General features: G+C 54.9%; 1 protein-coding gene across 1 annotated transcript; it reads left to right on the forward strand.

Moving 5' to 3' along the window:
• The first annotated feature begins 49 nt into the window (after positions 1–49).
• On the forward strand, positions 50–11,177 carry LOC135320866 (mitogen-activated protein kinase kinase kinase kinase 1-like). The gene is given in 26 exon segments (XM_064483994.1): positions 50–71; positions 157–212; positions 304–351; positions 517–559; positions 653–725; positions 1,264–1,395; positions 1,804–1,865; positions 2,126–2,208; positions 2,711–2,827; positions 3,055–3,133; positions 3,638–3,696; positions 3,770–3,829; positions 3,905–3,933; positions 5,497–5,551; positions 5,987–6,143; positions 6,240–6,257; positions 6,260–6,321; positions 6,703–6,787; positions 7,674–7,750; positions 7,826–7,907; positions 8,715–8,823; positions 8,932–9,005; positions 9,177–9,280; positions 9,823–9,997; positions 10,295–10,364; positions 11,129–11,177. Coding segments are annotated over 26 exon segments (1,980 nt in total).
• The last annotated feature ends 77 nt before the right edge of the window (positions 11,178–11,254 follow it).

Raw genomic sequence — 11,254 nt, forward strand, 5'->3', positions numbered from 1 at the left:
TTCCCTGTATCGCTGCCTCTCTCTTTTGCTGACCATTCCTTGTCCCCTCATGTTACCCCCCTCCCCATGTGGTACCTGGTGTGGGTGGCAGCCAGGGGCTCCTGGGGCCAGGTTTCCTGGTCCCCATCTGACACCATGCCGGGGTGACCTTTGCAGTCACAGGCCCCCTGTCAGAGCTCCAGATCAGCTATGTCTGCAGGGAAGTGCTCCAGGTGAGGCGATGCTTGGTGGGTTTGGGTGGGTGCAGGGCCCTGCTCACACCCCCAGAACACTCACAGCCCCCCTCTCCACCCTCCTCCCCAGGGACTGGCCTATCTACACTCACAGAAGAAGATACACCGGGACATCAAGGTGATCTGGGGGCAGAAAAGTAGCCTTGGTGGGTGGGGGCCTCTGGGAGATGGTAGTGGTATTTGGAGGTCTCAGGCGGTGTGTGACCAGGGAGCAGAGGCAGAGTTGGGCTGGCAGTAGGGAGGGGTGTCTCTGACAGCCTCTGATCCCCCCTCTCTTCCCCAGGGAGCCAACATCCCCATCAAGGACCCTGGGGAGGTCAGACTGGGTGAGTGTGGCTGGTGGGGGTGGGGAGGGGGACTGGCTGGGAGCCAGAGAGGACAGGGACCCTAGGTCAGTATGTCTCTCCCTCTGCCTCCAGCTGACTTTGGTATATCGGCCCAGATCGGGGACACACTGGCTCGATGCCTCTGATTCATTGGGACACCCTACTGGCAAGGGGTGCCTGGCTGGCAGCCAGGGGTGGTGCGGGCTTGGTGGTGGTGGGCAGTAGATTTCCCTACCATGGATCTCTGGGAATCTCCATCCTGGCTTTTGCCCTGCCTCTGCCTTTCTCTGTTGAGCGATCTGTGTACTCTGTGGCTCTCCCTTGAGTTTTCCATTTCCCTAGGTCTTCCTGTGCATGTCTCCCCTCCACGTGTTTTTCTCAGTGTTTCTGTTGATTTTGATCCTGATTTCTGTCTCTCCATATTTGCCCATGGCTGTCTTTTCTGTCTGTTTCAGTCTGTGGCTCTCCATGTCTCTTTGCCTCTCTCTGTCTCTGTTTTCTAGTCTATCTCTGACTCTCTGTCTTTACCTCTCTCCGTCTTTATTTCTGTCTCTCTGCCTCTTTATGTGTCTGCATCCAAGTCTCTCTGTGTCCCATTCTCCGGCTCGCTCCCTGTCTCTCTCCAGTCCCCCCACCCCCTACCTAGGGGTCTCCCCTCCCCTTCATCATGTCACCCCTGGCTCTCTGAGGGTCTCTGCTTCTAGGATGGCTGCGGAAGTGGCGGCCGTGGCCCTGAAGGGGGGATACAACGAGCTGTGTGATATCTGGTCACTGGGCATCACAGCCATTGAATTAGCCGAGCTACAGCCAACCCTCTTTGACGTTCACACTCTCAGGTAGGCAGGTGTGTCAGGTCCACCTGGTCCCAGAGATCCCACTCGACTCTGACCCTGAACACCACCCCCCGCCTGCTTCCCCACATCAAGACCCCCCTACAGGTGATCCCTCTCCCTTCGAGCCCAACCCGAGAACCTCAACCCAGAAAGCATTTTCTCCAGTCCACACCAGGAGCCCCCAATGCAGGAAGTCCTGCCTTGAGGCTCCCCTGAGAATTCTGGAACTCTGTAACATGATGAGCAGCATCCCCTGGAAGTGGCGTCCTATGCATCGTAAAATCTACCCCTCATTCTCCTCCTGTCCCTCACTGCTCTCTGCTGACCTCAGTGCCATCTGGGGTCCCTCACATCATGAGATCTGACCTCCACTGGGAAGTCTGAATCCCATGTTCTGTCCTTGCTTTCTAGAGTTCTCTTCCTCATGACCAAGAGTGGCTATCAGCCTCCTCGGCTAAAGGAAAAAGGCAAATGTTAGGAGACAGTCATGGGAAGGCGGGGGACAGAGGGCAGAGTCAGGGCTGATGGTCTGATGGGAGGGTCTCTGGTCCCCTCATCCCAGAACTTGCCTTTTGGGGGGGTTATTTATTTATTTATTTATTTATTTATTTATTTATTTATTTATTTATTTACTTTTAGAGGAGGGGGTTGAACCTAGGGCCTCCTGCATGCTAAGCATGCGCTCTAACACTTGAACTGTACCCTCCCCCAGTACTTGCCTTTTTCTTCCCAAGGTCGGCTGCCTTCCACATCTTCGTCAAAGTCGCCCTCAACAAGAGCGCCAAGAAACGACCTGGCACCACCAAGATGCTCAGTGTAAACCTCCCCTCCCTGAGCAGCCTTCCCAAACTCACCCCCTGTGAGATCCCACCAGGGCCTCCCTCAGCTCCCTAGAACACTGATGATTTTATTCCACAGAACGCCTATGGCCCTTTCAAAGTCCCTGCTCCCTCTGAAATCCCCAGGGCTCCGCCTTCCAAGACCCTCCAAATTGTACCCCAGACCTTTCCCCCAAGATATGCTGAGTTCTAAAATCTCACAAGTTGCCAACGGCTTCAGGACCCATTCCTGGGGTTTCTCTGGAATTCCAGGGGACCCCCGAGACAACTCTGGAATTCTCCAACTTCTCTAAATTCGTCTGATCCCTTCAGACACCTGAGAATCCCCCAGGTGGCAGCTGCCCAGACTTCCCCGCCTTCTTCCTCTATTGGCACCTCCACCGCCAGATTCCCTTAGATGGTTTCTCAAGCCCCTGTGCCAGCCCTCTCCCTGCAGCCCAGCCCTCTGTCTGCTGACCGCCTCCTCCTCCCACCCCCAGCATCAACTGGTGTCCCAGCCCGGGCTAAACAGAGGCCTGATCCTAGAGCTTCTTGACAAACTGAGGAACCCAGGGAAGGGGGCAGCTGTTGGCGAGATTGAAGATGAGGAGCCTGAGGTGAGTGGGCCTTGCTTGGATGACAAAAGCACTGGACGGTCCCCACCTTTGCTCAGGCTGCTCCCCTGCCTGGGGTGTCCCCTTGTTGCCTCTCTGAGAAGGAGAAAAGCCAGGGAGCATGGGGGGCTTGGCACAGAGCTGGGGGCACAGAGGTTACGGGAGAGCCGAGGGCTCCAGACTGGGCTGCTGGAGGCCGGTGGGCCTGATGTGGCTGCCGCTCTGCCCAGCTACCCCCCGCCATCCCTCGGCGGATCCGATCCACCCATCGATCCAGCTCTGTGGGGATCCCAGATGCGGACTGCTGTCGTCAGTAGAGAATCCTTAAGCTTTGGAGACACTTGTAACCCCCTCATCAGATTGCCAGAGACCCCAGAGACCCTCCTCGCTTCTAAACATACCCTCAGAGGCCCCCCATTACCATCTGATCCCACAAGAGGCCCCAGAGAACCTCATCTACAAAATGATTCTAGAGACCCCTACCACTCCGCTCTGCACACGGACCCCATAAGATTTCCTATAACCACCAGGACTCCCAGAGACCTCAGAAACTTTGTTCTGATCCCAGATACCCAAGTGGAATCTAAAAACAAACACTCTATAACCATGTTGAGCCCCCATCTCCCTGATCACAAATCTTGACCCCAAAATGAGACCCCTGTAAACCAGGATCCCTCCTCTGAAGGGACAACTCCAGTCCTAAGATCCTGGCTGCAGACCACTCCCCCACCCCAGTTCTATTCTTCCTATTCCCGAATCCATGTCCCCAGCGCACTGTGTGTCACCTGCATACCACCCCACCCCAACCCCCATGGCGGCACATGGAGTTCAGGAAGCCTCGAGGCATGTAGTCCAGACCCACAGCTGACACGGTGAGACGCCTCCCTACTGCCCCGCCGCCCTCCCCTCCCCCTGGGCCACTGCTGACTCTTTCCTATCCCACAGGCTCGCTTACAACCACCTGGAGGCTTCAAGAGCAGCAGTCCTAGGTCAGGGACCCTCAGCGTGGGAGGGGGGCTGGGATAGGTATGGGGACTGCCCGAGGCTCATGCCTGTCCCTCCTCAGGAAACCTGTCAGAGTCCGAAAATGACTACGGTAACGTGGACATGTGAGAGAGCGCCTCAGACCCCACCCAGCCCCACCATCCATGACCCCAACCTCAGCCCCTGCTTTCCTTCCACCACTCAGCCGTGACCCCTGGCTGGACACTCAGTACCCACACCTACCTTCACCCTAACCCTGACCCTCCCACACCAGCCCCCACTCTCCTCCCCACCAACCCTTCACCCCTAACCTCACCCCAACTCAACCCTGGAGCCCCTGCCACATCCTAGTACACAGCACTCACGTCATTCACTGATTCATGTCGGGCTGCAGCTCCAGACTGAGCTCCTCGACAGTAGGAGCCCTGCCTGGTCTCGCACTGCTGAAGCCGAGCATTGTGCTGGCACACCCTCTGTAGACTCTTTGTGAATGTATGTAAGAATGAATGAATGAATGAATGAATGAATGAACAAATGAATGAGTAAACAGATTTTTCTCTTCCTTCCCCAGGCCTGTGGTAGTGGAGACACGCCCAGCAGATGATCTACTGTCCCCAGCAACCTCTATATCCAGAAATGAGTCCCTGGGGTTCGGAGTGGATGCTAGGAATCAGTCTCTGCACCCCATCCCCTCCCCAGTGGACACAATATAGTGGTCATGACATGCCTGTGTCTCCCAATAAACGTGATTTTAGCCTCTGCTGTCATCTTGGTTTTCTGTGGTGAGGGGAGGAGGGCCGAATTCCTGGATGCCTACTGACCCCCCCACAAATTCAACGATCCAGTACAACTTCAGGGATGCAGCACAGATATTATTTCTACAGCACATGGTCACCTCTCCACCAGCGGCCTTGGGAGGAGGATTTGGGGACTAAGGGGCTTGCTCTAAGCATAAGGCATTTGAAGTGGGAGAGAAGGGCCAGCTGTGGGTGTCTCAGCTAAGCTGGTCCTCATACTGCTTGCGGAAACAATCACCAGCAGGGAAGAAATCCCAACATCTCTCTTGGTAGAGACCAGCCACCACGTTCCTCCCCACCAACCCTTGACCCCTAACCTCACCACAACTCAACCCTGGAGCCCCTGCCACATCCTAGTCCCCAGCTCCTCCTAGATGTTGCTCCAACCCCCAGACCTCAACTGCAGCCATAAACCTCAACCACTGGCCCTCATTTTTCTTCATTTCTCACCCAAACTCACACTGATCCTCAGCCCCTGGGAATTATGCCCCTTCCAGACCCTCATTCCCAGAACTCAACCTCAACCCCAGGAGTCAACCCAGGCCCCCATCTCCCTCAGACCCAGGCCTGGGGGAGATCCATTCCACACATCTCATCTGTAATAGGCTCCCATGCGGCGTGCCCGGCAACAAGTGAGAACCCGACCCCCAGGAGCTCATAGGACCTGTGTTACTAGGTGGCTGTGATAATGCAGAGACCTAATGCACTGTCAACACTGATACCCAAGTGTTTCTGTTACTAAGATCGTCATGGTTATTAGTCCTTTAACCCTCAGCTCCAGCCCAGACAGAGTCACATCCTGGTCCTCCTGAGCTGACTTCCAGCCCTAACCCACCCGAGTCCTTGCTCCCAACACCCTCCTCGCCCACTTAACCCATCTGTGTGTTTCAGCCCCTCCCTCGCAGAAGACATACCTCCTCCTCTACTCCCCAAGGTAAGGTTCTGGGCAAAAGCTGGTGGGCTGGGGGCCAGGAGGCCAGGGTCCACAGATGGTGGGATACCAAGCTCTCCAGGGCTGGAGTCTAGGACACTAGTTCCCTTGAAGTCTGGGACGACCAGGATGATGATCCCACTGGGATGTGGAAGGGGCATCCCTGAACCTAGGGGTGGGACTCAAAATATTTAGCCTGATGAACACTCATCAGTAGCTGGTCCTCGGAAAGTCCTGCTGTACCCAGCATTCACCCTCTGGTTGCCGGGGTATGTTGATGTTGTTCGGGGGGCGGTTCGAGGGGAAGGCTGCAGTGGTGGTCGGATATTGTGGGGAGGGTCAGACCCAAGATGCAGCATCAGATCTGGCAGAGGCAGACTGCAGGGTGCCCTCTCTCAGAGATCATCTCATGTATTTCCCCACCCTCCCTCTCTGTTTCCAAAAACCAAGATCCGTTCTCCATCGGACGAGGGTCCTGGGGGGACTGCGGATGAGGGGCAGCTGAGCCCAGTGGTATTGGTCCGCTGTGCCAGTGTGCCTCCCCCTGGCACCACCCACATTGTGCCTCCCCCACCCACCCGAAACCGCCACGTAACCGCTCACTCAGGTAACAAGGCAGTCTGGGGATGGAGGTGGGCATAGGTGGGGGTAGGGCAGGTCGGGGGGGGTGCTTTGGGAGCTGATTTTCCCCACCCAAACTCAGAATCTTCACTGTGGAACCCAGCCCTCGGGAACATGACCAGCTCCCGCTTTTGCCCTCCAAGGAGGAATAGATGAAGAGAAAGGTGAGGCCAGCTGTGCTGAGGACTCACACCGCTGATCGGGGCTGGGGATGCCTGGTTGGGGTTGCGGGGCCGAAGACTAATAATGATGACAGGTGACATTTGTTGAGCAACTCCTCTGTGCCAGACACTGACCTCATGTCATTACATGATATATGCCTTCACAGATGGAGATAGATAGCACAGAGATAGATATTGTCCCCCATTTAAAAATGGGGGAAACTGAGGCACAGCGGGGTAAGTAGATTTCGAAGGTCATAAACCTTTGAGGAGGCAGAGGCAGGATTTGAACCTTGGCACTCCAGAGTCTTAACCACGGCAACTTCCTGTCCCCTCCTCTCTTCTGCTGGATGGGCAGCTGCCCTGCCCCTATGGCCAACCCAGGGATGTGCCCTTCTCCTAAAGTTGTTCAATGGCTGCCCTCTCTGGATCCACAGCACGGCAGCCTCGAAACACCCCTCCAACAAAGGTGAGCATTCAGGAGATTCTCAGAGAATGTGATGGGGATGGGGAGGGTCCTTAATGGAGGTGGAGATGCAGGGACAAGGGGAGGGTCTTAATGGGGGGGGGAGTTGAGGAGCAGTGGCGGGGGCAGAGCTAGGGGTTACAGTTGGGGTTTAAGGATCAAAGATGGGTAGAGTGAATATGAGTTTGAGAGTGAAAATCAGAAAAATTAGAGTTTGGAGGCCAGGAGTGTCAGATAAGGCAGAAAGGCCAGCGTTCGGGGTACAAGCCTAGGGACAGATGGACCCCATTTACCTCAGTTGGAGGTTAGTGGTAGAGAGGCTAAGATCAGCATATTGGGGTCGGGAGACTTAGGGATTAGAATGTAGCCGAAAGGGAAAGTATTTGGGGATCAAAGATGTGGAGACAAGGTCAGTGAAGGGTAAATGTTAAGGAAACAGTATTAGAATTGACTTTCTGTCACACTGGACAGAAAAAGCTATCCATCAGGGCATCTGAATTTGAGGATCAGTGTTGAGATAGGAGTATAATTTAGGGACCAGACTGGTGAGAAGGGGGGATAGAATTTAGAGGGCTATTACGGGAGGCATGTTTAGTGTTGAGGTCAGAATTGAGGAGACAGAGGGTAAGGATTTGTGGGTCAGAGATGGCAGAACCAGCAGAACGTGGGAGGTCAGAGTCTGGGGAGAATGTGACAGGCTCCAGGGAACAGGTCAGGATTTGAGTTCAGATTTGGGAAAACAGGGACTGGAAATGTCAGTGTTGGAGGCAAGTAGAGAATTGAGGGTCAGGGCTGGGAACAGAGTACCCGTGTTTGGGGTCAGATGAGGGGTCCTGGGAGGTCCTCGATGATGAGGCAGGTCCCAGCATCTTCATATCTGTTCCCCAAGACCAGCACTTACTCCTGGGAGCTGAGGAAGGCATTTTCATTCTGAACCGAAATGATCAGGGGGCCACGCTGGAGATGGTGAGGGCCAGGCAGCACCGCGGGTGAGCCAAGGGTGGGAGGCTGGAATTGGGAGGTGCTGGGGTCTTACAGGAGCTGTCTCCTCCATGCTCTGCAGCTCTTTCTAGCCGGACTACCCGGGTGTACTCCATCAACAATGTCCTCATGTCTCTCTCAGGTCTGGCTGTGGGTTGGTTGGGATGTGTTGGAGTGGGGGGTTCACAACTTAAGGAGTCAAGTGTCACGGGATGGGAGCTAGCTGGGCACAGCTGGAAAAAACACTTAGGATCCCCTTCCAAAGAGCCCACAATTCAAATCCTAGCCACGTTTTAAATTAAGGACTTGGGGCAAGAGACTTTGGCTTCCCAAGCCTCTGTTTCCCCATCTGTAAAATGGGGCTCACAATACTGCCACCTCTCAAGTCAGTTTTGAGGTATTCCTACAATGAGTTAGTCTTTACATTTCTTTGATGGTCATATGACATTCCTTATCCCATATTTTACTAAACTAGAGTGAGCGAGCTGAAGGTTAAAATTTTGTGTCATTGTTTTACAAAAGCTTTGTGTAAAATAATTTCTCATTTGTGAGGGAACACCAAGCCAGATAGGATTTGTGAGCTCATTAATATCACATCAGGGATGAGAAACTTTTACAGAATCTCTAGGTATGTTTCTTCTTAAAGTTTTGTAATATGTGTAACTTTAACTGACTGGTTAAGTGTCCATAGATTCTCATGTGACTACAGGCACCACTAGGGTTAGAAACGTACTTATTTTAGGCACCATTGTTCACCAGAGCCAAGCACACTGCCTGGCCTCCCGTGGGCATTTAAAATATGTTAAGTGAGAAGCCAAGAAATACAGGTGCTTGAGATTTAAAGGCTTGGGCATTTCAAAGGGATGGGGCCCAGGGAAGGGATGGGGAAAGCTGGGAGTGTACAGTGCCCTATAACTTCCTGCTTCCCCTAAATACACACACCCTGCAGGAAAGACCCCCCACCTGTATTCTCATAGCATCCTGGGCCTGCTGGAATGGAAAGAGGCCAGAGCAGGAAGCCCCATTGCTCACATCAGTCCCCACCGGCTCCTAGCAAGGTACGAGACCCCAGTGGAACCACAGACCCCTCTAATATCTGATTCCTACCCCGCACCCCCACCCCCACCCCCACCCCCACCCCCACTCACGCCTACCTGGTTCTGCAGGAAGAACATGGTCTCCACTAAGTTCCGGGATACCAAAGGTTGCCGGGCGTGCTGTGTGGGGGAGAGAGAATCTCGTGGATATGCAGAGGGGAGCGGGGCCAGGGGCATGACTTGGACTCTAGCCACTGAAGAGGGTTGCGATTTAAGGCAGGGTGTCCAGAGCCCGGGGAAAGATGTGTGGCCTTTGGGGGCGCGGGGCAGGGGAGACAGGATTGACCCTAACCCATCCTTCCCCACCTCCACAGCGGAGGGCGCTAGCTCCGGGGGCCCGTTCCTGTGTGGGGCATTGGAGACATCCGTGGTCCTGCTTCAGTGGCAGCAGCCCATGAACAAGTTCCTGCTTCTCCGGGTAGGGGGCCTGTAAGCACTGGGGACTTTGTCAGGTTCTGTGGCGGGGGCCTTCCACTCTTCTGCTGAGAGCTCTTTGAAGTCGGGCTTCCACCCGAGGTCTCTTCCCAATCACCCGGAGAGCCCGCTCACCTGAAGGCTCCTCCTTCTGAGGCCCTCCGGTTCTTTAAGCCCCGCCCTTCGCCCCGGGCCTAATTCTTCTTCAGGCCCTGTGCCCCGCCAGGTCTCTTAGGAGACGCTATTCAGGTTCTTGGAGCCTCTAAGACTTTGCTGCCTTGGAGGCCACGCCCCCTGGGGGCCCGGCCTTTCTGTCCCCAAGGCGGCACGCCCCCTAGTGGAAGCCACGCCCACTCTGAGACCACACCCGTCAACTTCTATGCCCTCTGAGGCCTCAGCCCCTCAAGTTTCTACATGGCACCTCCCAAGACTGAGGGCTCCGGAACTCCTTCGGGAGCCCCAGGCCGACTCTCTTCCAAGGCCCCGCCCCTCCCAGGCCCCGCCTCAAACCTCCTCTGAGTCCGCCCCTTCCCGTGCGGCCCGCAGCAGGTGCTCTTCCCGCTACACACGCCTCTGCCCGTGTTCTCACTGCTGACCGGGCCAGGCTCCGAGCTGCCCGCCGTGTGCATCGGCGTGAGCCCCGGGCAGCCGGCGAAGTCGGTGTTCTTCCACACCGTGCGCTTCGGCGCGCTCTCCTGCTGGCGGGGCGAGATGAGCGCAGGTGAGTGGGACAGGTCCTGGGAGGGGTGCGGCTTATCAGGTTAGCGGCGTTGGGTCTGGGTAGCTGGGCGGTGCTTAGCCTGAAGCGTAACTGGGAAGCGGGCTGAACTAAGAGGGGACTGGAGAACGTTGGGTATATATAACTGGTGAGATGGATGACGGGGAGGGGGAGAAGGAGGGTGTGAGCAACTCTGTGATGGCTGGGGTTTAGCCTGCTTGCCTGGGGATACAGACGATGCCTAGCAGAGTTTAGGGGAATGAGGTGGAATTGGTCCTTGCACTTCCGCCTCTCAAGCAGAGCACAAGGGACCAGTACAAGTGACTCAGGTCGAGGAAGACAAGGTGATGGTCACTTCTGGATTTCGGATGTGCACCTCTGTCTCTGACCATCTCCTTGTCTCCACAAAGCTCAGGAAAGGAAGGACTTCATTAGGAAGTCCTAGGCGGGGAATCTGAGGGCCACAGAGAGGAAGTGACTCACATCACCAGCTGTCAGACCTGCTCTGTGCCCTCTCTGTCTGTGTCTATATTGTCCCCTCTGAATCTCTGTTTCTCAATGTGTCTGTTTTCCCACTTCTTGGTCTCTGCCCAGCTCGCTCTTTGTCTGCCTCAGTTTGAATCTGTTTCTGATTTTCTGTCCCTGTCTCTGTCTCCCTCTGACTTTCCTCATTTTAACAAAGTCACATCACCTCCTGCTCAGAGCCCTCCCAAGCCTTCCATTTCCCTCCAACAATAAGCCCAAATTTCGCATCACAGCACTCGAGGCTGACGCCCACAACCACCCCAGGCTGACCCACCTTCTCTCCACTCCACCCACTTTGCCACTTTCCAGGCCCACCAGGCACTTTCCTACCTCCGGGCCTTTGCACTTGCTCATCTTGTTCACGTTGAGTGGGAATGCTCCCATCCTCAACCCCGTCACCTTCTCAGAGTTGCCTTCACTGATCACCCAGTATGAAACGTCATACCCCTTCCTACACGTATTTCCTGTTGTCTTTTCTTGCTTTTGTTTTTTCTATTTATTCGCATCTCACATACGGTTTCTTTCTCCTATTTCTCTTGTCTACTGTCCGTATCCCCCACTGGAATATTCTCTCCACGATGGTGGGGATCTCTGTCTTTATGTCCACAGGTGTGTCCCCATTGCCTACCACGGCACCTGGCACACAGTAAATGTGTAGTCGGTTGAATGAATCAATCTCCCTCTGGCCTCTGGTTCCCTGTATCGCTGCCTCTCTCTTTTGCTGACCATTCCTTG

The sequence above is a fragment of the Camelus dromedarius genome, unplaced genomic scaffold, assembly GCF_036321535.1.
Source record: "Camelus dromedarius isolate mCamDro1 unplaced genomic scaffold, mCamDro1.pat HAP1_SCAFFOLD_167, whole genome shotgun sequence".
Lineage (NCBI taxonomy): Eukaryota > Metazoa > Chordata > Mammalia > Artiodactyla > Camelidae > Camelus > Camelus dromedarius.